The sequence below is a fragment of the Thunnus thynnus genome, chromosome 12 (assembly GCF_963924715.1).
Source record: "Thunnus thynnus chromosome 12, fThuThy2.1, whole genome shotgun sequence".
Taxonomy (NCBI): domain Eukaryota; kingdom Metazoa; phylum Chordata; class Actinopteri; order Scombriformes; family Scombridae; genus Thunnus; species Thunnus thynnus.
Window position 1 is genome coordinate 4,636,465 of NC_089528.1, and position 24,773 is coordinate 4,661,237.

Consider the following 24,773-nt stretch of genomic DNA (forward strand, 5'->3'; position numbering starts at 1 on the left):
TACAGTAAACACTGTTAGGTTCTGTCAATCAGCATGTTTGAGTTAGTAAGTCAATGTTGGTTCTGTACTTTGATATGTATGTATCTTATTCTTATGAAGGACACAGCATGAGGGCTTGCAAAGACACAGTAACACCTTCACAACTTATTTTCTACCCATTGTTACAAACAAAAGGTGTGGTTTTAAATATAGACGACAAGACTCTTCCAGCACAGCGAAACAAATTGTTAGCATTCATTCAAAAATATTTCAGGCAGTCTCAATCTACCCTATATCTTGCCTTGCCTATCCACATCATACCTTCTATAATATTCTCCATTGGACATTATGGATAAAAATTCTTTGTGTAACAAATTCAACCTTGATGATAACAGTGATGTCATCATAAGCAAAGTTAATGGCCTCAACTTGATTTGTTTGCCATTGCCATACTACAAAGTGTCTCATGTCACAGCTGCATTTCTCTGCTTCTCTTATTATAACATACAGCAGGTGATACAGAGGTCTTGCTTTACATATGACTGACTATATGGAGTTAAATGTTTTCTACCTCTACATATTCTCTGCATTTTCTCCCAAAGTGAATCAGCTGACAAAAGATTTCTCTTCACCATGGGAAAACAAGAGTCCACAGTCATGCTAGTGGCTCTGTGAGGCTGCACTTGAGATAGCCTAAATGTTGGTGTTTAGTCTTATGTTTAGCATGTCTGCCAAATTTTGTGCCAATCCATCAAATGTATATCAGAGATCACAGCACAAGTGAAAAATTTGACCTGGCACTAGAGGAAAATTCATAGAATCACCAATGTAGTGAGACTGTATCCTCAAGGGATCTTGAATATCTGTTCTAAATTTCATTGCATTATAATCAAATAGCTGTGAGATAGTTCACCCTTAACTACAATTGTCAACTTCATGGTGACATTTATTGAGATATTTCAGTCTGGAACAAAATGGTGGCCAACAGTACCATCCCCAGAGCCGTGCTGCTAGCGTAGCTAAAAAGCTTGTTGTTTTAAACCATTTTAATGTGATGGCTGTCTGGAAAGTAAAGAGAATTACATGAAAAGCATTTTAATCACTGTATTTGTAGTTTCAGAATACAACTGACAAAATGCATCTGAACAAAGGAGGAAAAACTGATCTTGCACCAATGTCTTAACCAGTTCTCTGTAGTTAATCAACCATCTCACCAATGCTAAAGAAGACACTGACAAGGAAGCAAATGGACCTTTTGGTTGCAGTCTTTTAGTCTTTTTTATCATTCATTACCCAAGTTCTCCATTTATTTTTTTAAGTATTGGGTTGACAGGTAACATACCCATCAAATTCAGTAGCTGTTCATCTCTGTATCATGTATTTGGCATGTATTTGGATTGGCATGCAGTAGAAAAGACACATTTTATTCAAAAGCCCAAGTCCATAGTGTTTTGTTTGAATTAATAAAAGGACTGCTGTGATATATCCTTTGAGAAATTGTTAAAACATTAATAATGTGAGATGTGACAACAACAAACACAACTGGACAGGTTTGGATTTTCTACTACCTTGACTTTGTGATTTAAGTCTTTGTGCCAGTGTGATCTTGGCTCAGATGTCCGTCCTCGGTCGCTTCAGTCTTAATGTTGAGCAGTCCCAGTCCAGGTCTCCCGGGGCAGTACCAGCTGGGCCCCAGACGGTACCAGCCCTGGTACAGTCCCCTCCAGCTCAGACAGCCAAGAGCGCCCCCTAACAGCTGAGTGGGGAACTGAGGGAAGTAAGCTAGGAGACAGAGCAGCAGAAAGATCCAGAGCCAGAGCAGAAGAACACAGAACAGGAAGAGGATCCTCAGAGGGGCGTCTGAAAACCCACCCAAACTCAGATAAGGACCAAAAACAGCAGTTTCCTCTGCCAGCAGCAGGCAGCAGAGACAGAGGAGGAAGACATCTTCTGAAACTTCATATCCCCTCCACAACATTCCAGCTTTGAGGCACTCCGACTTGCTCTCCCCTTCCCGTAACACCAAGAGAGGTTGGCCGTTGGTGGCCTCTTGGCTGTTGACTAAAGGTTCGTAGCAGCTTCCTGTGGCGTTCTCCAGAAGGTCCAGAAGTTTGCAGAAACCAAGCCACAGTCCGCCAGCAACCCCGAGCCGGGAGAGGTGCCGGACTGAGAGAGAGAGGGAGCGGCGGATGGAGAAGGAGAGGAGGAAGACAAAAGAGCCGACAAAGACGCAGGTCCAGCCCCAACCAGAGCGCAAAAACATCCTGGAAGAAGAAGATTACCAAAATGTTTAAATTCTTAAGTAAAGACTACCCAAAGGCACTCTGAATGATGCTGGAGAGGGATGTTTTTCAAAAGGAAACACCATAGTTTTCTTGGGTTATGTAGACTTACTTTTGAGAAACATAGAGATGTTGTCCTCCACCATAGTGTGTTAGGGTTAGGTTAATAATGTGCCATTAATTTGAACACTTTGAGGTGTAAAAATACTGCATATAAAAGACCAGGATCCAACATATCAGAAATTATCTATTGTACTAATTTTACTATTGGTCTTCATTCTGTCAAAATCAAAAAATGCACCATTGTGTTTGCTAAAGAATTTAGACTTTTAACAACAAATTTTCTGGAGATTTAAGTAAGCACAAACCAGCCATTTTAGAAGTTAAGCTGTGTCATAATCATTGACTGTGTATAAATATGTATATATACTTATATACAGTCAATGATCATAAAACATTCTACATATAGATGTGAAGTAAGTTTTAGTATGTGTTGCATGCATACTGGAAAAATACTAGTCATAATAATTGTGGGCAATGTTCAGGGAAATTACTTTGGATCATTTTCCTTTCTCTTTGTTAAAGCCACATAATCATCAGTATTTTTTATATAATCAATGGGTCAAATGACTATGATGTAAGAAGGGATCACTTGTAGTGACAAACACAATGATTTGACACAATCGATAATATAACAAGCTTTTAAAATACAACACATTGTTAAAGATTAAACCAGTGGTTTCCAACCTTTTTGGCTTTTGACGTCTCACAAAAAGCAGTGTGTAGTCGGGGTCACATTTCACATGTCTATGAGTTGTTAACAGCTCCACCAAATAGTGATTTTTCCCTCTAAACTTCTCACATGCTTTCATTTCAATAAATGTTCAAATGATCCAATATTTCACCAAAAATCAAAGATTAGAGAAAAAAGTCCAAAAACTGAAAACAGATTTGTGTATCAGAACTTTGTTTTTTCTTCTTTCCTCTCCCATTAATCATCTCACGACCCCTCAGATTTATTTGGTGACCCCTAGATTGGGAACCATTGGACTAAACAAGCTAACTGTGTATAAAGTAGTTGAAACTAGCTCCACCTCCAGCAGCTACAACAGTAACATGCTGCTCTAACACTGATGCTTCAGTATTAATAATCTAATGATGTCATATATAATAATATATCAGTCAGAGGGACCAAACCACTACTTTTAATACTTAAGTAGGATTTTTCATGCAGGGATTTACTTATAATGGAGTATTTTTACATTGCTGTATTTGTACTTTTACTAAGTAAAGGATCTTAATACTTCTTCCACCACTGATATTAATACCTATATAGTGTAGAAGTGGGACTACTGATGGTATCCAGAAGCTCGGTCACATCTGAAGTGAAACTTCTGAAAGTGGCAAATACATCAGTAGGTTTAGTTTTATAACGACAAACTGAAATTATTCTGGTGTTCCTCTGACAGTTTCACACAGAGGAGGAAGATGTATTAAATGTGAGATGCATCCTGTCCAAGCTTCACCAAACCAACCAATCAAAACACTGACATGTCCTCAAGAGCCAGAGGCAGTTTGTTTGAACAGTAACACACAGGGAAGGTGTGAGACATGTTACCAAAGTAGACAGGAAATAGCCTCACCTGTAGAGGAAGTGGCTTCTCTTGGCAAAGACGCTGTGCTGGGAGACCCAGAGGCTCAGTGCGGGGCCGAACATCACCACTGCTGACAGAAACAGGTGGAAGTGCTGCCGGAACAGAGTGTTACCCAGGAAGCGAGCAGCCAGGTCCGTCAGGACCACCAGCACCATGTTCAGGATCATCTGGACACAGAACCAAAACTGACTGGATCTCAATTTATATTTATACCTGAAACTGGACTGCTGGCTGTAAAGGCAGCAGTGTGTTTGTTTAGATTATCCACCTCAGACCTTACAGCATGCACTGTTTCATGTGATAAGGCTTGAATCCCGTGTAGACTAGTAACAGTGGATTACTTCTGTTGCATATGGGAACAATTTAGCATATTATGTAAAACACAAGACTCTGCTCATGTGCACAAGAACAACCCCAAAGACCACAACAGAAATGGTTGGAATGTATCAATCTATACACACTAAATCATAATTTTTTAAAGACTAAGATATGATCCATTGATGCATCAATAGAAGATTAATCCGGATCCTGCTGAGATCCAAAGCTGCAGGCTGTGTAGTAAAAGAGTTGAAATCCACTGCTGTGACTCAGCTAGCTGCTACAGTTGGGCATCCATGCGTAGAGTGTGTTCTGCATAACATGAATGAAATGACAGCTGGCCTCTAGCATTCCACAGACTCCAGATATGTGCACACTGTGAAATCCAACCCTGAAATTCTTAAATCACAGTAGGCACTACTGTATGCTGTATCTGCTGGTGTCGTCACTGTAGTTTAGTTGCCACTGAGGCACTAAACTGTGCCTCACTGTTGTCTGCAACCACCCTCCAAAACACATAACTTGTTTGGCTGTAGTGTGTTTTCTTGCAGCTGCAGAAAGGTGAGTTGAGCTTCAGTCTCCTCTGACCTTGTGTGGCAGGTTTCCACGTGTCTCCTTCCTGTGCTTTGTTGTGGAATTGTCATTGGCCACCGCTGTATTGGTTCTGCGAAAACGCGACGACTGCCACTAAATTCCGCTCAGCGATGGCCAGCAGTCCGAGAGCTGTAGCTTCAGAATACCTCCCGTCTCCAAATTACCTCCACAGTAACCGTAGCTTCTCTGCTCCTCTCTCTGTCATTGACACCCACCCTCTCCAACACACACACACACACACATAAAAATACAGAGTATGTTCTCACCCTGTCATATATCTCCTGGGCCTTGAAGGTGTCATATTGCTCCTACTGAGACGGTTGAAGGGTACAGAAGGGTTGAACCAATAACACTGATTCGTCTGTGATATTATGGATATAACAGGGGTTCTGAATAATCTTGTATTAATTCCTGACAGAGTTACAGGCTGAGAGTAAGCAGGGCAGCTCTGATAACCAGTGTTACAGAGAGTCATGAATTAAAAGTGTCAACAAATGAGATGTAATTTGTCGCATCATGTGTGTGTTCATGTGTATTAATAGCAGTAACCTTTGTACTGTATCTGGGCCGAGACTCAGCTGCTGCAGCAGTCTGTGTCAATCAATGCATGGCAACACACTCATGGTCCACTCAGTTTCATACAGTTTCTATAGCTGACCCTTACCAATGCGATTATCAACAAACCATGTTGTCACTTTAAAGCTCCTCCTGCACCTTTCAACTCATGCATTCTACTGTATGTGTAACAGTTTAAAATGTAGGGGTTTCAATGACAAAACCAAGACAGTCAGTGTGGTCAGGCCATAATGGGCTTTTATTAAAACTAGTTAAAAATCTATGAAACAATAAAACCAAAGCTAGAGAAGGGAGCTGATACAGTCATACTGCTGCCTGGCGTCCACCAACCACAGTGAGAGGGACTGGGAGTAATGTTACCTGTAATAACAAAACAGACAACACTACAGACAAAAGAAACAGTGACTAAATAATGTGGCATCACATACCCCAAAGTATCACAGCTGACTGAATTCCCAACTGCTCCAACACCAACCGCAGTACTAGAAAGAAAACAGAACTAAATTTAAACCTAAAAGCCAGTGCTGCCTGTAAAAACACATTATCAGCACTAGTAGAGCTGGCTCAAGGTTAATATGATTAAATGGATTCTACAAATCTAATGTTCTTACTTTGAGCCTGGTATTAAGACTACCTTTCTCTTTTTTCTTTAGCAAACCTAAAATCAGGACAGGACACATTAAAGCATTAAAAACACAAGTACCTCAGGATGCCTTTGCACCCCTACATTACCCAACGTTAAGGCCCCATTTACACCTGGTATTAACATGTGATCTGTATCTGGATACTTTATCTGGATAATGACATCCAATCCATGGGTCTTTGCATTTACACCTCCAAACGTGGTCTGGCTGATCCGATCGCACTCCGATCACAATGTGTTCTGAGTCTATTCACACCTTGTATTAATATGTGTTTTTCCTTGTTCAGATAACATATCCAGATACAGATCACATTATAATGGCAGGTGTAAATGAGGTATAAAAGCGTACAAGGTGATAATATAATTTAAAAACATATAATAAAGGCACCCAGGCAGCAGCAGGAACAGGGACAATCACACAGAGTGCAGTCAACTGGCAGCACCCTCACACCTGTGCTCACTGACCCAGTTATCACCCGATCCCTCTGCTAGGCCCGCCCCTCCTCAAGGACCTGTGTCCCCTGCTACATACAGTATGTCTCACACCAAGTCTAAAAATATAGTCTATCTACATTACTTCATGCTAATAAGAAATAGAATAATAAGGCTGTAGTGTTTAGAGCTTGTATCAGCAAGCTCTACATGTATAGGACTAATATGAGTTAGTGAGTTATGATGGCTTCAGTCAGCACTGGAGTCTTTCTTCCAGAAGTTGCTAGGTTTCATCTGAAATTACCTGTGCTGAGTAACTACCAGGTGTAGCTTCATTGGTCATGTGAACCCTCAATTTTTCCAGAATTCATAACAAATTAGCAACACTTAAAGGAAAAGTTTGACATTTTGAGAAATAAGCTCTCTTGCCAAGCGTTAGATGAGGAGATTGATAGCACTCACATGTATGCTAAGTATGTAGATTTACAGTTTTATGTGCCAGACTATTTCTTGACCGGTAAATGATTTTGTTACCGTTGGACAGAGCCAGACCAGCTGTTTCCACTCTTTGTTTTATGTTAGCTGGCTGCTGGTAGTAGCTTCACATTTACTGCACAAATAGTTGAACTATTGCTTTAAGGTAGTGTAGAACTAGATAATGTAGAAACTGGTCACTTAGACATCTATCTGAAGTCTAATTGTTGGATCTAAGCCATAGTCAAAATCTATCCATTAAAGTGCTAGGAGGTCCTGGGGGAGGCAATGAGCTGCTGTGCCCCTACCTGGCAGGTAATCCAGCCGCGTTGACAGGGTTGATTTTCTCAAACATCACTATCAAATACACTGGTCACAAGATTGCATGTAAAAGCTATGATCCATCCTTCATTTTTCTCCTGTCAAAATAGAAATTTGCCAAATGTTTCCATTTTGTTTTGTTCTTGCAATACGGTGCTGTCATGTTATAGCTGTTTATTTACCTCAGATGTCACTTTTCCATTAATTTTCTGTAGGTATTTCTCCCTGCTTATAGTACCTGGACAGCTGTATGAGACACTGTTGGCAGGTGTAATAACAAACATTTGTTGATGTGAAAATTGTGGAGAATATCACTTTGATGATAGATGACAGATGTAGATGTATCTTTATTGCAGTTATTGTTTTTAAAATTCTTTTTCTTTCCTCACTACTGTAATCCTAAATCTCAATATCAAAATGTGAAATGTATATAAAATTATGCTTTATGACAGATTTACATTAATTACTTTTTGTGTGTTTTTCTCCATGTTTGTGTTGAAAAATGTTTCAGACAGATGTAGGTTAGATACATCTGTATGTATGTTATATATATGTGTGTGTGTGTGTATTTTAATTGTGTGACAACTGAAACATTGATTAAAATGTGTGTAATTCAACATTAGGCAGATTCCTTTCATTTATTTTTTCATATTACTGTTGTCTTTCTTCTAACCCTGACTGTGCTTTGTATTTCTGACATGTCTGACTTAGCTGAACTCTCATGTCTGTCTATCACTTTCTGTTTTGAACCTTGTGTTCTTTGACCAGAAATAAAGGTTGGCCTTCTTTTAAAGTGTCAAATGTCTCCCTTCTCTCGTTCCAACTGCAGGAAGAAGTTGAGCAGCCCAGTTGTGTTCACATCTCTTAACTTACACGCAGCATTTGATCAACTAATCACTGCATTTATTACATCACCTAAAAATTACAAGTTGTAACTGCCAGTGTATGTTGAAGGTGTAAAGAAGGGAGAACACAGTTAACCTTCTTTCAGAAAGCTTAAAACATGGCAGCATTTTTTCTACACAAAAGTATCTGAAGTTAGATTTGTGACCAATCTATGATTAACTTTCAATACTTCCACACTGAATGGCCATGCTTTTTGGATATTCCAAAAAACTGCAGTTTTTACTTGCATTGGTGTCTAATGAAAGTTTTCTTCACTGTTTAAGTGAATAAACGTAAAGTAAACGTAAAGATAGACCTCTTAAAGTAAATTTAAGAGGTCTATCAGTATAATTCGTCCTCCACTGCTACATACCCTCACTCTGCAGCCAGACTTCACATAAACATGAGTGTAAAGCCATGCTAGCAGCTCTGTGAGGTTGTACTCAGGAATAGCAGTGCTTTGTATGAAATGTCATGGCAATCCATCCAGTCGTTTTTGAGATATTTTAGTCTGAACCAAAGTGGTGCACAGGCCAACAGACTAGCAGCCACCCCAATAGCCATACTGCTAGCACTGAAAAAATAAATGAATAAATAATAATAATGATAATAGCAGTGTACACACAGTGACCACACAGTTACCTAATCTGTTAACTCTGCAATAGATCCTGCCTTTGTGTAGCTGATCATATTCAGTTTTTCTTTACATTATCAGGTAAATGTTTATTCAGACTTATAGTAATTTTGGAGGCTGTAGGACTGCATTATGTTAAAAGGTTTTTCTAATGTTTTGTTCCTTACATGTATGTAAATGGGAGTAGAAAACACATTGGAAACACCTTTCATTATGATGCATTCTGATGCAAACATTACTGTACATTGCACAAGAACATATATTTCTCTGGTTATTGAGTGTATGGAGAGTTTCGCTTAAAGTAGTCATGGCTGAATGGCGTTATGGCGTTATATGCTGAAGGAAAATGCATAAATAAGAACTGTGCATGGGTTCAGATGGTGAAATAAGAATAGTAAGAGAATGTAGAGCATCTCCACCTCTCTCTCACTGCAGGTTTGATTCATTACAAAGCTTGTAAGTCAACAGGTTGAGGAGACCCTTACATCATCAGTGGAGGTATAATTCAAGTGGAGGCCAGCAATTAATGTCATCAAGTTGATTTTCTCATTTGAGGCATATACACAAACATAACATGGAGTGGATCTATTGATCAGTGTAGTGCAACAGCACCTCCAAGAGATAGATTAATGTCTTACCCAATATACTGAGGCACCATCCACACAAATAACATTTCTGCAGAGCTGCTGACATCTACAGGCATTAGAGAGATGTTTCATATGTTGGCTTGGAAGCAGACCAATGCTGCCAGTGTGACTAATATCCAACCATAAAATGTCAACAAGTTAGACACGTCATGTTGGACAGTTAATTCTGTCCAATATCATTTGTAATTGTGAGCCTTGATATATTTTTGGTTTCTAATGGTGTAACTCATCACACCACTGACTATGTACCCAAGTGATACATCTATAAATTCACTCACTGACTTTAGACCACAAACAGACATAATGTGATCAATAGTTTATTATATATTCCAGCCCCTCTCAGTTTAAACTCTGTAAATGGATTGAGTTATATGCATGAGACCGTTTGTTCCTCCTGATTATTTTCATGTATTCATGAAAAAAATACTGCCACTGTGTGGATCAACTGTGACATTACAACACAGAGGAGTTTTAGTTTAGTCTCATGTAGTTTAACGGAGTATATCACATCATATATTCCCACCTTAAAGTGGGTAACAAGGTGATATTAAACTCACAGTACTCCAGTTCTTATTTTTATATTTCTCAGTGTAACTGTAAACAGGGTGTTACTGTAAATGAACAGGCATGCTCAGCCAGGCTACTCAGTACGGTATTCGTCAACAGGTCTTCACTTAAAGAAATCAGCTCTGTTATAAATTAATCCAAGAAGTGGGTACAACTTTCTCAGTTGGAAATGTACAGTAATATGTTCATACCTGCTTTCCAAGAATGTTATTGAAACCTGATCTAACACGTGTTGGAAGACAGTACACCTGCTGTAGTTCTCTTGAAGGCAGCAACTGATGGCTAAGGATAAGGGCTGTCGGGTCTGACGAGTCCTGTGTCCTGTTGCATCACCATGACCGCAGACTCAGACTGTGGTGTGAACATTAAGTGATGGTTTGGTTTGATGGACATCCTAACAACATACACAGTGTTCAATAAATACATGTAGATGGATGTCTTGATGATGGAGGTTACCTAATGTCATCGCAGTCCAAGAACATACATTCATGGCCACCATGTACCATAACTGATGTAAAATGATGCTTGCGCTGATTCTACCAAGTGAAAGAGTGGTGCAAGCATAAATTGAAGATCATTCAGATGACATGTTAATGATCTTTCCCCACAGTCCTGATATAAGTGCAAAAAATGATCATTTTCAAGTATTTTATTTTCTAAAGGCCAGGATTGCTCAAACCTACCGTATCTGTTAGAGATCCAAACAATATTAGCTCACCTCATCCTTTCCCTGCTGACATCTAGAAACTGCATGTCAAATACAATATTTTTTTTCTTCTTCTCAGAACTTCTTTTCAACACTTCTTTATGCAATCTAAGGGCTTAATAAATGTCATCCACATCTTGTTTCTGTTTTGGCATGCTTCATTTTATTCGGGGCATTAATTAAAGTTCCCCTCCACTCAAAAATATGTTTTGTTTATTGTTACTTCACTTACATGTTTGAGCATCTCTGTGTAGAATGATGTATGTGCAGAGTTTGTTTTTACATTCATCTGCAGGAAGTGGAAAGTTTGTCTGAGCTCATTGAAAATCTGATTTTAAGAGCCTACTAGCATGATTTGTCACATCACAACTAGTTTGGAGCCTATCCTGGTCAAATATTCTACTTACACAAGTATGATGTGGAAACTTGAAGCCTCCAGTGCACAAACATTGAGAATGGAGTTTCAGTGAAGTAAGAGACATCTTGTGTCCAGCAGGAAAACTTCTGAAATTAAATATTTTTACATATTCATAGATTCTGGAAATGTTCATGAGGGAGAAGGAGTAGATGTAATTTTGAGGATTTTTAACGTGGTAATTGTACTTTTTTTGTGGAAAAAAACATATCAGATACACATTATTGATCCAAGAAGAGTATTTTTATATGTCTAATTACATGTCTGGAGGGGCTCATTAAATAAGGCAGGCTGATGCACCACATACTCACACCTCCCATGTGCTGTTCCTCCCAGTGCAGATCAAATCCATCAAAGGGCCTGGTATCTGTGTGCTGTCCAGGCAGCCAGAAAAGCTGTCAGCTGTAGAATCTCACCTCTAATCCTCCATAAAACATTGACTGACAACACAAACAGCTGTCTGCTTGATCAGCTCTGCCCTTTTCCTCTGCTGAAAATGTTCCAAAACAAAGAGCCAAACAGGATGGGCTTGCTGGAGGCCTCGTGTTCATTTTTACTGGAAGACAAAAATATCTCTACATGTTAAACTTGCCAACAGAACTGAATTCGACAATTACAACATACAGTCAAACTTTTCATGTTGGGTTGACTGCTATCCATACAATCAAAACTCATTACTCCTAGCAATATAAAAACAAGAGTAGTATAAAACCTTGTATGGCTTAAATAAAGGCACCAGTCAAATGATGACTGAGAGAATGAACAGAAATAACAACTCTATCAGTGCAAGTTCTTTGTCTCACCATGGTGGTTATTTTTTCCCCATGACTGGATCTGTGCATGGTTCAATTCTAGTAAAAGTGAGACCTTATCTCCCTGCCTGCTCTCAGGATGGAAATACCACCGATAGTGTGACCAGTAAACAGGCTCAGTTTGTGAGGGTCAGGCAAGGTACCAAACAAAAGGTTTATTAATATCCATCACACCCACAAACTGCACACATGCTCAATACCAAAATGATGAGAGAACAGTTGTGCTTTCTATGGATAGAGCACTCACCATCCCACTGGACTGGGAGAAAGTTGGTTTAATATATAACACATGTTCCCAGTATTTCTTTTCATAATAGGATATCTGAGCGGGTAAATGATGGATTAGTAGCACATGAAAGAAGTAGCTATAATTGCATACCCCCTGCTTACCAGTCATTTCCTGTGAGCAGATTCATTTCATTCCTATATTGTAAACTATTAGGACAAAAACAGTAATCCATGGCTTCTAATGTCATTTGGTGTAAACGTTGTGGGTGTATGTGATGTGCTATTGTGTGTAGCTTTTTGTATTATGTGTCCTGTGTATTTTTTTCTCTGTACTGTTTGTTATTGTGCTGTTATATGTTTTAATTGTGACCTGCTAAAGGGACTGCAGATGAAAATAAGCTATAAGCTAACTCTGGTACAGTACATCAAATGGTAACATTTATGTTTAACACTGAACATGGTCCCAATAAATAGACAAGACAAGACTTGGTGGGATTATAATCCCATTTATTTCGTATTGTGACTTAATTGACTTAAAACTCTCTCAAAGCTCAGAAATTTAAAATGCTGCTATTAAAAAGTTTGCTGTAAATCAACTCTTCATTTTCCTGATAAGCGGTCTGCTTTGAACCAATCAGCCAGCAGCCAAAACTTGTGCGAAGAAAAAGTTACATTTGTGAATGGAGAGCAGAAGGAAGACTGTGCTGTGGTCAACAAGTACAAATTGATGAAGGCAACACAAATAGGTCCAAAATGACACAAAAACCTGAACTGTGTTTGACATTTGAGGCTGAACCTGGACATTTGAAGGAGACACTAGGGCTTAAGCTAGTTGAGCTGAGTAATATTGCTAACATGAAATTAAAGCTGCAACTAATGATTATTTTCATTATCAATCTGTTGATATTTATCTCGGTTAATCAGTTAGTTGTTTGGTCTATAAAATGTATATAAAATTTTTATGGTCTATAAAATATGGTGAAAAATGTCGATCACTGTTGTCCACAACCAAAGATATTCGGTTTGCTAAGACTAAAGAAACCATAAAATATTCACATTTAAGAAGCTGGAATCAGGGAATTTTGAATTTCAAAACAGTTAATCAATTATCAAAATAGTTGATTAATTTTCTGTCCATCAACTGATCACTTAATCGACTAATTGTTGCAGTTCCACATGAAATCAATGAGCCCCAAAGACAATCAGTATGTTGATTGAGGAACTCATTACCTAAATGTTGTGTTGTAAAAAAACTAATAAACCATATGCAATGACCACATTTACAGTAGGTTACCACTCCCAGATGCCTATATTGCAGAAATACCAGTGATTAACATGGTAGTGTTGGTTTAATATATCTTCTAGCCACCAGTAGCAGCACTGAGTCATTCCACTCTCTGAATGAGGACAAAATCTTGCACAATCTTTGATTATTCATGATTTGTATTGTCAAGGTCACATGGTTGTCAATTTTCCTATTGATTGATTGCTGAATGTCAAGAAGGAGGGTCTAATCTAATATAAGCCTGTCAGAGGGCAGACAGCAAAAATGAGAAGAGAGTGAGAGGAGGGGAAGGAGAAGCAAATGCAAGAAAGTTGTCATGCAGCAGAGAGTGAGAAACTTTTGTTTCTGAAGTATTTTGTTTAGTTTCTGTCTCTGTCTATTTGTTAACCTTAATGAAATTAATACAGAATATTTAAAATGACATAAAATTATGTATTCTATATATGTTAAAATAATGATAAAATTGATCAAACAAGTAATCAATATTAAATTTATAAATGTGCCTTTGATTGCCATTTTACAGATCACTGTCTGCATGACAATTACACAATAAATTCAACTGGTTAACAACCTAAACAAACAATGTTTTATTATCTAGATTCCATCTCTCAACTTATTTTTCCACCTCAACCTTATCATATCACCTGAAGCTAGCTCTAGAAAAAAACATCTTTATACTTTATAAAGTGCATACATTCCCACTGTACATTCTGTTTTTATATAGACCAGTTTTAGTTGTGGGAAATATTCTAAGTATGTTTTAGTGTCTAGCTAGTTGAATCGATGTCTGCTAATATGGGTCCTGTGCCAGTGTTAATGCACTTGGCAGGGGATTAAAAAAAATGATAAGTTCAGTGTAGTACACTATGTAACACTACACATTTTTACAAGCATTCCATATTTGTCTAGTAGTGAGTGACTACTAGCCTGCTGTTAAATATTAATGCAGCGAAATGAAAGCATTACCTTTGGTGAACAGCACATAATCATTTGTTAAGGACTTAAAACTCAAAGTGTAGGACTTGGGACTTGAGTGCCAAAACTTCAGACTTCTGACTTCCAAATACACAGTGGCTTTAGTGATTTATAACTACAAAATAAATGGTAATTTGGCAAATCCTATAACACTCATGTATGTTTCAAGTAAGACAAGTAGGGACACTAGGGTTTATGTCTGTAAGGTAATTAAAATCTCAAATTTGTGATCACTTCAGAGATACTGTCCTAACATGAATGTAGCTGACTGAAGCCAGGCATTTCCTTCAAGTGTTAATGTTTGAAGAACTGTTCCTGAACAGCTGATGTGTATATGATAGAATCTGGCTGCAGACAAATTTTAAATTTCATCACTCAGTATTCATTTCTTTGAAGTGTGTCCATCTATGTTAGCTGTATTTCATCAGGAGGTCATGACAGAGCTGTCACTGAAGTGTCAGTAGTAGTTGCTGACAGGATGCCAACCACATGTAGCTTGTCAAGCCCACAGTGTATACAATAGACATAAAGCCTGGCTGCGCTAAGCATGCAGTAAAGAGACAAGTGTTGATTTACAGGTATCACCCAACCACTTAACCTTAAGGGAGGAGTGATCTGAAAACCAATTAGCACTTGGTGACAGTGTGCAACATCTTTCTAGCTAATTTATACCAAAATAATATTAGAGGCAGAGTAGTTTGAGAAATTTAAACAACTTCTGGTCAAGCACATGTACCAATAGATATAAATATTCATTTGGTGGTATGATTTTGCTGCGGGGGCTTCTTTGTACTGCAGTAATAAATAACAATAGCATAGAATGCACAGATATATAAGTGATTTATAACTAGGGGACATTGCACATAAACCCCCAGTAGGAATTAACTGCTACATAAAGATCCTCCACGGTGCTTCCAAACAGAGCATGACTAAAGGCTTTTGCAGTAACAGCATTCACAGAATGAATGCAACCATCAAGGCCTTTAAATAGACTAAGCAATAAGTCTACTGAGACGTGACGGGTGTGGCAGGCTAGCTATTGGCTACCAAGAATAGCAACTTCTAACATGCTGCCTGAACTCATTATTTTTGTAAGGTATTATTTATGTAATGAATTTAACCATGATTGACATAGACATGACAGGATAGCTCTGCTCTTGGGTATGGTCAATGTAGCTGTCAATGTAGCTTTCATGCATAACAACAGGAAATACACAGCACATTAATTGCATGTAGAGAGAATTTTCAGTAACCCTGAACACAACAGAAAGTCTAACCAAACATCAAGTCACAAAGTGTGAATGATTGTTTGTCTATGTGTGAGTCCTGTGATACACTGACCTGTTCAAGGTAAACCCCGCCTTTCCCCTGATGACATCAGGGATAGCCTCCAGCCCACCACGACCCTGCAAAGGACAAGCAGGTATAGATGATGGATGGATAATGACCGCTCTTTGGGTCATTATCCAGAGCTCATGACATTGGTAAGGGTTCGAACATACTACTAGTAATTGAGAGTTTTCACTTGGGGCTCATTTCACATTTCACTTCACTACACTGCACCAACAGGATGACCCCAAAATACTTGAATCTCCTTACTGGTGTCACGAACTGGCTCAGAGTCAGTGACAAAGAAGGGAATCACACATGAATAAAACTTTTAAAAATTAGATTTATTATTAACTTAATATAAAATTTAATAATGTTAGTCAGTTAAAATCAGTCATGAATGCAATGTATGGATGAGTGAAGTATGTGATGCGTGCAAGCAAAGCAAAACAAAACAAAACCAAAATCTAGCCCATCTGGCTGGTGGAGGCCTGGAAGGAAGAGAGAGCAAGAGGTTAACAAGAAGACACCTAAGTAGGCTGGAGGCCTAAATTACCCAGGTGCAGGTAGATCCCCGACATCCTCTCCAACCCCACCCACTGGCTCCTGAGCCAAGAAGCCAAAGCAACCTCTTAAGCAAAAAGGCAGAGAGAGGGACATCACACCCTCCCCCTTAAAAAACTTCCAGGTCCACCATACAACTGAAAACTAAAGCAAACACAGGCCATTATTCATGCCAGCCATTTAAATCTTACATTTATGTAGTTATGTTATTATTTGATGACACTCATGTTTTCCTTTGAGTTATGTTTACCAGACTGCATTTCCATAGTCAATATATGTGCACCAATAATGTAAACAAACCATCTCAGCCAAGTCGTTTTGACATCCTCCATGCTCCAACCAGTCACCCAGTCCCACCTCAGCAGCCTTGGATCCTTGGGAGCAAATTAAGAGGCAGATTGAATAGGAAGAGCAGATGAAACAGAGGGATAAGCAAACAAATACAAGGGCATTTGAAGGCATCAGGAAGAACACCTCTTCAAATATCAGTGTTAGGGCCAATATGTAAGGTTGTAAGAACAGCCATCTAAAAACACTGAGGGATTTTTGCAGGGAACATGAGAACAGTGGTAATAACCTGTGACGCCAAGTATGCTTGAGTGTCCAACAAGGTTGTCTTCAACTAGACAAAACATCAGCAATGCCTTGTCCTCACGAAATCCCAGCTATCAAAACCACAAAACTGGAATTGAAGACACTAAACCAAGGTAGCAATACAAAAGGTTCCTCTAACCAAAATCACCAAGGCTTACAAGCCAAAGAGGAACTTTCTACACGACCAAAACTCATACACAACCAAAGCCAAACAGAAGCATGAGCTGTAGCATCTTCTACCAAAGTTGCCAGACTCAAAGTTGTGACACTCAACATTACAAAAAGGTAAATATCTCACTGTAATACAAGTCCAGTTCCCCACTTCTCAACCAAACTGGGTACCTGTTCATCCCAAGGCATGCCTACTCATTCAACACCACTTTACAATATAAAATATTGTTTTTTTCACCAATTTTGGAAAGCAGGTGTAAATTTCTGGTAAAGACAGTCTATGGATTAGCAGTAGGAAAACCAGAAAATCACAGACTGTACATCCTACTGGCACAGTACAAGCCATTATTACCCCCTATGGGCAACCAATACAAACTCCCCCCAAAACACTTTAAAACACAAGTGCTGGCACCATAAATACAACACAAGGTATGGGAAAGCCACCATCAAATCCAGACCCTCCCCAACCCTGTCTATCTGCAACAAGAACCATCTAACTCCACTCGACCCTAATCTTCGTGCCACTATTTGTGGGGGGGTCTTATGCACTGCAAACCACTGGGGCAGAAAAGCAACTGGAAAATCAGCGACCTCTCTGCAGCCAGGGATGTGTTCCCGAGACAACAGCTCTACCCACGTTTGCAGCCACACTAAACATTTACATGACCAATCCCCTATTGGGAAAAAGCCATCCAAACCTACCAGGGGATTAATGGGTCAACAAAAATGGCTACCCCAACCCAGGCATTGTACTTCAAATGGCCCAACACTTACCTGATTTAAAGCACTTGAACTAAAACAGGCAAAACAAAGTTAGGTAAATATAACCAAAACAGGGGACAAGTGCTGTTCCTCCACTCCAAACCCCACCAAACAATTCCAACCCCAAAACCTGAATTCAGGGAAGAAAATAATATACAACTTCATGTGTGAAACCCCTCCACATTGGCTACAGTAGGCATGCTACCAAGGCCTACACACATGCCATGTGGATACCACGACATACTCAAGATTCTAACCATGTAAGGCCAACAAACAATCCTACAAAAAGCCAATTTGATTCAAATTTACAAAGGATTAGGTTTACCAAAGAAAAAGCCCTCATTTGTCACACTCAGGCAAGACTTTAAATTGATTAAAAAATTAAATTGGTCCCTGCATTGCTCCTCCTGAACCAGAGGCTCAATCATCTGCTGGAGCCTGGAGTGTCCCTGGGGTGGCTGAGCAGTGTGATACCTGATAATTGGAGCACACCCTTCCAAAAATGGGAACCATCTCCCTGTCTACCAATCTCCAACAGCCATACAACATTGAAGATTTGTCTCTAGGAAGACAGTCAAAAAACCTCCATAGCTGTAAGGGTCTCAGAGTGAATCTCATCCATGACATGGGGAAGGTTTCCCTTGAGTCTTCCGATTATGCCTCCTCCACAAAATCTGGCATGCTGGCCAGGTTTAGGAGATTGCCACATTTTTCACCTGACGGCATCCCCAGTCACAAGTTCCTCTCCACTTCTAAGAACAGGCTGGAAAGATCTCTGGCTCTCCTTCCTGAATATTCTGAGAGTTGGCCAGAACATCTTTGAACTCATCTCTTAACTCATCCCACATGAGTTTTTGTTTTCATGACTGCAGAAACTGCAGCATCTCTGGTCTTAAAGGCCTCCTTTTTCCACTTGACAGCTTTCCTCACTGCTGCTGTCCACCAGTGGGTTTTAGGATAATCATCTGGAGGCAGCAGCACAGATATGTTGATAAATCTGCAGCTTTCGATTTGAGAAGTGCTGCAGATAAAAGTGCTTCACTTTTAACCTTCATTAAGTCACCTGAAAATGACACAAGACTGCAACAAAATAACCACAAACACCTCCTCACACATCAGACTGGTAGGTTATAACTCGGTACTCTGACATAGATATTGGATCACTGAGGCTCATTAATCCTATGCATCTGTTGGGACTACATGTGGACCACAGTTTACCACATGTTTCAAGACTCCAAGAAACCTGAGCCCTGGGGGTTCGCACCCAAAGTGTGAAGCTCCACCCATGGATCCAGGTTATCAAAACTAGAGATTCCCCTCTTATCTCTCTCTTTTCTCCTTCAGCTGCAGGAGCAGCTGCCTCTCTTTTCTCCACGAGCTGCAGCAGGAGCAGCTCCTTGCTCTTTCACACCTCCAGAGCTGCTGGAGCAGCTCTCTGCTCTCTGGTGTGGCCTGCTCACAGCAGACACACACAGTCTTCTTTACGGCAGAAGACGCGAGAGCCTGCCTAAGACTCAGAAACTAAGTTTCCTTGTGCCAGCAGCTAATACACAAGTCTGCTGGCCAGTTTAACAAGTACAGGAGCCGCGAAATGGAGTTAGCTTGCCGCTAACTCTACACCAAGGAGTGACCTGGGCCCTCTGCACGACTGGAGTGCTGTCTGCCCAGCAACGCCTGCATCTTTCAGCTTCAGAGCCAAAGCCTTCTCAGCCTGACTCACCCACGGATTCACCAGCTACAAAGCAGGACACCACAAAGCATCTCTTCCTTCATGGACTGGTAACAACTGGGCATAGCCTAGCAACACAGTGAAGCATAGTACGGCTAAGCAAGAATGTTTAACTCAAACAATGTACTGTACGTGTATTGATTTGGTTAAGGTTATACATTGAACTGTTGTTGTGATGTCCTTGTTGCTTATAGTCAGGCTACTGCATAGCCACACCGCTAGGTTAAGGTTAGCATGCTTAACACATGTTACATCCAGTAACTAGGCCTTGCATGCAACTAACCTCGTTTTAACCTGGCACCTTTAGCATACACCAATTGGCCTTGAATAGAGAACCACACAGTTAAGAGGTTAAAACCTAGTTTGGCAAACTTTGGTTCAGGCAGCACATGTGGTTCAAGACACCACATGGTCTGGCCTTTTATCTCTGCAGTTCCCTTTATCAGCCAAAGTGTCGGCATGCCATGTGCTCAGTCACCAGGTGACTGCAGCCATCTTGCTATTGTCTTCCCTACACACACACACACACACACACACACACACACACACACACTCACACATTCACACTTGTATATAGGTACACTCAGCTAGATTAGTATTGTGTGTTGCTTTTACCCTTTTGTTAAATAAATGCTTTTGGATATACCTGTTGTCTGTTTTGATGTTGCACAAGAATGAGTTTTGCCAACCTCTGCTCTGTAAAGAACTCCAAATCCTTCAACCTTTACTAGCTATTGATATGGTGATTTTGTTTATAGTTATTAAATTAATTATTAATCAAAGTCCCAAATTCATAGATTAGTACACTTTGAGACTGAATTGGCTATCTTTTTCCCTGAGTCCAGGGTGGTGCCCCGTTATTATTAATTCCTATTAATAATTTTATTGATTTTAATAATTAACAATTATCTTTGATAATCATTAATTATTGCTGATAGCCAAACTTGTAGCCACGGCCCAACAAAATGGCGCCCCGCGTGAGGCAGAGTATTGTTGGCAATTATTCATAATTGTGCAATATTAATTTCAGCATAATTTTGGCCAGTACCAAAATTCTGGAATCTAAAACCTTTAGACTATCCAAAAGTCTTTATATTTAACACGACCAGTCTGCCACAGGAGAAGATATCTAGCTGTACTTACAAACAAGTGAAGTGTTGGGAGAATTGATTTTTTTTTTTCAAATCAATTTTAGCAAAAGCAATTGGTAACCCAAATCTTGAGTTGTTGATAACTACCACCTTAAGCCCTCGTAGTGTTAAACTAAGAGATTGCTGTTGCTGCTAGCCACTCAGGTCGAACCTACTCTGTAGGAAGTGTAAGAATTTTGGTTCAGCATTCGAATAGTACACATTCAATGCCATCCAGTCAAGCTGTCAGAATTAGTTGTTAATTCAAGTGCTCCCCTTGTTAATTAAACCACAGTGTGCCACCGGCCCTGTGACACATAGAGAGCTTGTACCTGGCTGTTACTGCCATGCATTCCAGCCTGAGTAAGAAATAGAGCCCGTGAGATAGAGCCACAGTGTGCTACCAGCCCTGTGAAACTTAGAAGTTATCCTCTAGCTGTTACTGCCATGCATTCCAGCCTGAGTCAACTTTAAGAAACAATCCTCTAGCTGTTAGTGCGCTGCATCTCAGTTAGTGCATGTTGAAATCTGTTGTGCCCACTAGAGCCACTAGACGGTGTCATAGCTACCCCTCCTCCACAGGAAGCTACTCCCCATAGTGTAAGCCACAAAATTGTTTGGTTAGGCTAGTGTACTGCCCAAACTACACTACAAAGTGTCTGCCACGCAACACCATAGCCAACCACATTGTTTTGTTGTACTAGTCAACTGTTAATCTAATCCTCCGTTCCGGATACAACAATGGAGAACCCCTGTGTAGAACAGTTTATTTCTTCCCTAGCACAGAGCCTAGAACCTGGCTACCCAGAATTCATCAGCAGGTTGAATTTCAGTGAGTGCAGGAAAGAGATAGACTCACTACTCAAGGACAGGAATGATGCACAGACCTCATCCAAAGATCCATTGTTATGCTTGCTTCTGAACTTCCACAGGCAAACCAGCCTTGCCTGTCAGAGCAGAGCAGCCCTAGAAAAGGAGGTAGATTTCCTTAGAGCGCAAAATGCTTGCCTCCTCCATGAGGTTCAGACAGCCAATAAGAAAGCCATGCGCTATTTAGAAGACCTATACTCAGCAGAGTTAAATCTCTGCTCACACAAGGAGGAATTGTTAAGGCTTAGGTCAGAATGTCCTGCCCCACTACAGTCATTCAGCCAATGTGATTCCGGTTATTCCGATTCACACTCCTCCCATAATGAAAGGTTAACTCCCTCTCCACTCAGAAGATTGGAACAATTCCCAACTGACCCTAAGTTCTTGGGAATGAAGTCAGCTTCTCAACCGCCACTGAGAGACAGAGCTAACAGCTACCTGAGTTCCCATCTCTCTGAAACAGACACTGAAGAGACATGTAGTTTATCCTCTAGAAGATATTCTGCCCAGTGTTTTTCTCAGCCACCGATACATGACACATTCTTCCGTGCTCATCCTTCCGAAGGGGGGACTAGAACATCCCAGAACTGTTCAGCCTCTCCTCAGCACTATCAGGAAAGTGATAACAGTTGTTCAGCCCCTGCCCTTCAACAAGAGAGAATTGTAGCACGTGATGCACATGTCCATAATAGTGCTAGTTTAGTCTTGTCTTCACCAGAAATGATTTCACAGTGTCCCCGCCTTAAAGTGCTTGAGCTCATAGCTAAGGACATTGATCATTTTGACCCAGACAGCTGTAATCACCACATTGAAGATTACTTTAGAGAACTAGAATACAATCTAGTTGACCTGCCCCATGCAACCCAAAGTGAGAAAGTTAAACTTGTGTGGAAAACCAGCTCTAAAGCTGTACACAAGTTTATACAATCACAACCTTCCAGAGTCAGAAATGACTACCAAGAGCTCCGTCAAGCACTAGTAGAAGAATTCTCTTTTACTGCTGACGAGACCACATCAATGGTTGCAGCCCTCCAAGTTAAACATTCCCGTCGTGAGCATCCCAGGGATTATTACCAACGTTTGAGGCATGCATACTTCCAGGGCAAGAATGCACCAGGCTTAGAAGAAAACCCCACCTTCAAGTCCATATTCTTGCAGAACCTTCATCCATGCGTACGCACTCACGTTGTACTTATGACGCACCAAGGTAACCCTTCACTGCGTGAGATAAGAAAGATGACACAGGTGGCTTGGGAAACTGCTGTCACTTCCAAAGCAGGAGGGAAAACAATTGAGCCTGCCAGCTCAAACACTGAAGCGTCATACAGGTCTGCTGCCTCAAAAGATCACCCTCAGAACAGTCCAAAAGGGGGTGACAAAGGGCAGCATAGGGACACTGAGCGTAAGCGCCATGTCCACCAACTGCGTCGAGATAGGCATTCACACAGTAGAAGCTTTAGAAGGCCATACGCAGAGATTCTGGCCCAGAAGTGTGACCAGACAATGGACAGATCAGATGATGACCACAGCATCTCTGACCACAGTTCAGTACATGGTCACCATCTATCAGACAGTGACAGTGCCTCTGAATGTCTCTCTCCCCCTGGCTACACGGAGCGTTACAGCCCTGAGCCACAAGTTAGAAACTTAAGGCACAAAAGCTCTAGAGTTCGCTTCTCACAATTCTAGACAGCAACACAGTCCACCCCTGTACTGACAGTAAGACAGATACCAGTGCCTTACCTTTCCTGCAGTTACATAGGTAAACTTGGGTTCGTTAGCAACAGTAGCAACCTCAGTTATTCTAAACTCAGTAATAGCCAGACAGCCTGCTATTAGTTGAGGAAAGCCTAAATTCTGATTCAGCTCAGACACCACTGTCCTACTTTGCAAGTACAATTGGATCAACTCCTTGGTAGTATTTTGTCAATAGGATCACTTTGCAAAACACTAGCTTAGGACACTTGATTAGGTACTTTCAGAAGTAGTCATACACATGTCCTCACCTTAACAAAGTTACACCACTAACATTCCTGTTCTCACTAACCCAAAGAGTAATGAGAAACCCAGGTTATGTTATTTAGGACTATGCCTTTGTTGTTGTCTATCATGCTTTTGTTTTGTAATTCTGACTGTTCTTGCTTAGCCAAGATAGATAGTGTTAACCACTGCCCAGATGTTACAAACTTGAATGAACTGACAAATGAACTCTTGAACTCAACTGTGGACCATACAGTACATGTATGTTTGTGCTCCCAGGATCACACATCAGGTGCAATCCTAGGACCAAAGGGGGGATGTTGGGACTACATGTGGACCACAGTTTACCACATGTTTCAAGACTCCAAGAAACCTGAGCCCTGGGGGTTCGCACCCAAAGTGTGAAGCTCCACCCATGGATCCAGGTTATCAAAACTAGAGATTCCCCTCTTATCTCTCTCTTTTCTCCTTCAGCTGCAGGAGCAGCTGCCTCTCTTTTCTCCATGAGCTGCAGCAGGAGCAGCTCCTTGCTCTTTCACACCTCCAGAGCTGCTGGAGCAGCTCTCTGCTCTCTGGTGTGGCCTGCTCACAGCAGACACACACAGTCTTCTTTACGGCAGAAGACGCGAGAGCCTGCCTAAGACTCAGAAACTAAGTTTCCTTGTGCCAGCAGCTAATACACAAGTCTGCTGGCCAGTTTAACAAGTACAGGAGCCGCGAAATGGAGTTAGCTTGCCGCTAACTCTACACCAAGGAGTGACCTGGGCCCTCTGCACGACTGGAGTGCTGTCTGCCCAGCAACGCCTGCATCTTTCAGCTTCAGAGCCAAAGCCTTCTCAGCCTGACTCACCCACGGATTCACCAGCTATCAAAGCAGGACACCACAAAGCATCTCTTCCTTCATGGACTGGTAACAACTGGGCATAGCCTAGCAACACAGTGAAGCATAGTACGGCTAAGCAAGAATGTTTAACTCAAACAATGTACTGTACGTGTATTGATTTGGTTAAGGTTATACATTGAACTGTTGTTGTGATGTCCTTGTTGCTTATAGTCAGGCTACTGCATAGCCACACCGCTAGGTTAATGTTAGCATGCTTAACACATGTTACATCCAGTAACTAGGCCTTGCATGCAACTAACCTCGTTTTAACCTGGCACCTTTAGCATACACCAATTGGCCTTGAATAGAGAACCACACAGTTAAGAGGTTAAA

General features: G+C 40.6%; 1 protein-coding gene across 6 annotated transcripts; it reads right to left on the reverse strand.

Annotated features, from left to right (window-relative positions):
- Positions 1-1,058: 1,058 nt before the first annotated feature.
- Positions 1,059-21,808, reverse strand: fitm1l (fat storage inducing transmembrane protein 1, like). Of its 6 annotated transcripts, XM_067604938.1 has the most exons (7): positions 21,595-21,808; positions 16,622-16,695; positions 15,770-15,834; positions 11,440-11,684; positions 5,833-5,886; positions 3,905-4,083; positions 1,059-2,243 (listed from the first exon to the last, which is right to left on the reverse strand). In XM_067604938.1, the coding sequence occupies exons 6-7, from the start codon at positions 4,081-4,083 to the stop codon at positions 1,562-1,564; spliced, it is 861 nt and encodes a 286-aa protein (XP_067461039.1). In that variant the 5' UTR covers positions 5,833-5,886; positions 11,440-11,684; positions 15,770-15,834; positions 16,622-16,695; positions 21,595-21,808; the 3' UTR covers positions 1,059-1,561. The 6 variants fall into 6 exon arrangements, with proteins under 6 accessions (XP_067461039.1, XP_067461040.1, XP_067461042.1 ...); XM_067604939.1 differs by lacking the exons at positions 5,833-5,886; positions 11,440-11,684; XM_067604941.1 differs by lacking the exons at positions 5,833-5,886; positions 11,440-11,684; positions 16,622-16,695.
- Positions 21,809-24,773: the final 2,965 nt, after the last annotated feature.

Coding starts and splice junctions, on each gene's coding strand:
- fitm1l (XM_067604941.1), bottom strand. CDS start 4,083: ATGATCCTGAACATGGTGCTGGTGGTCCTGACGGACCTGGCTGCTCGC. Junction 2,244..3,904: donor AGAAGCCACTTCCTCTACAG/GTGAGGCTATTT, acceptor TTCTTCTTCCAG/GATGTTTTTGCGCTCTGGTT.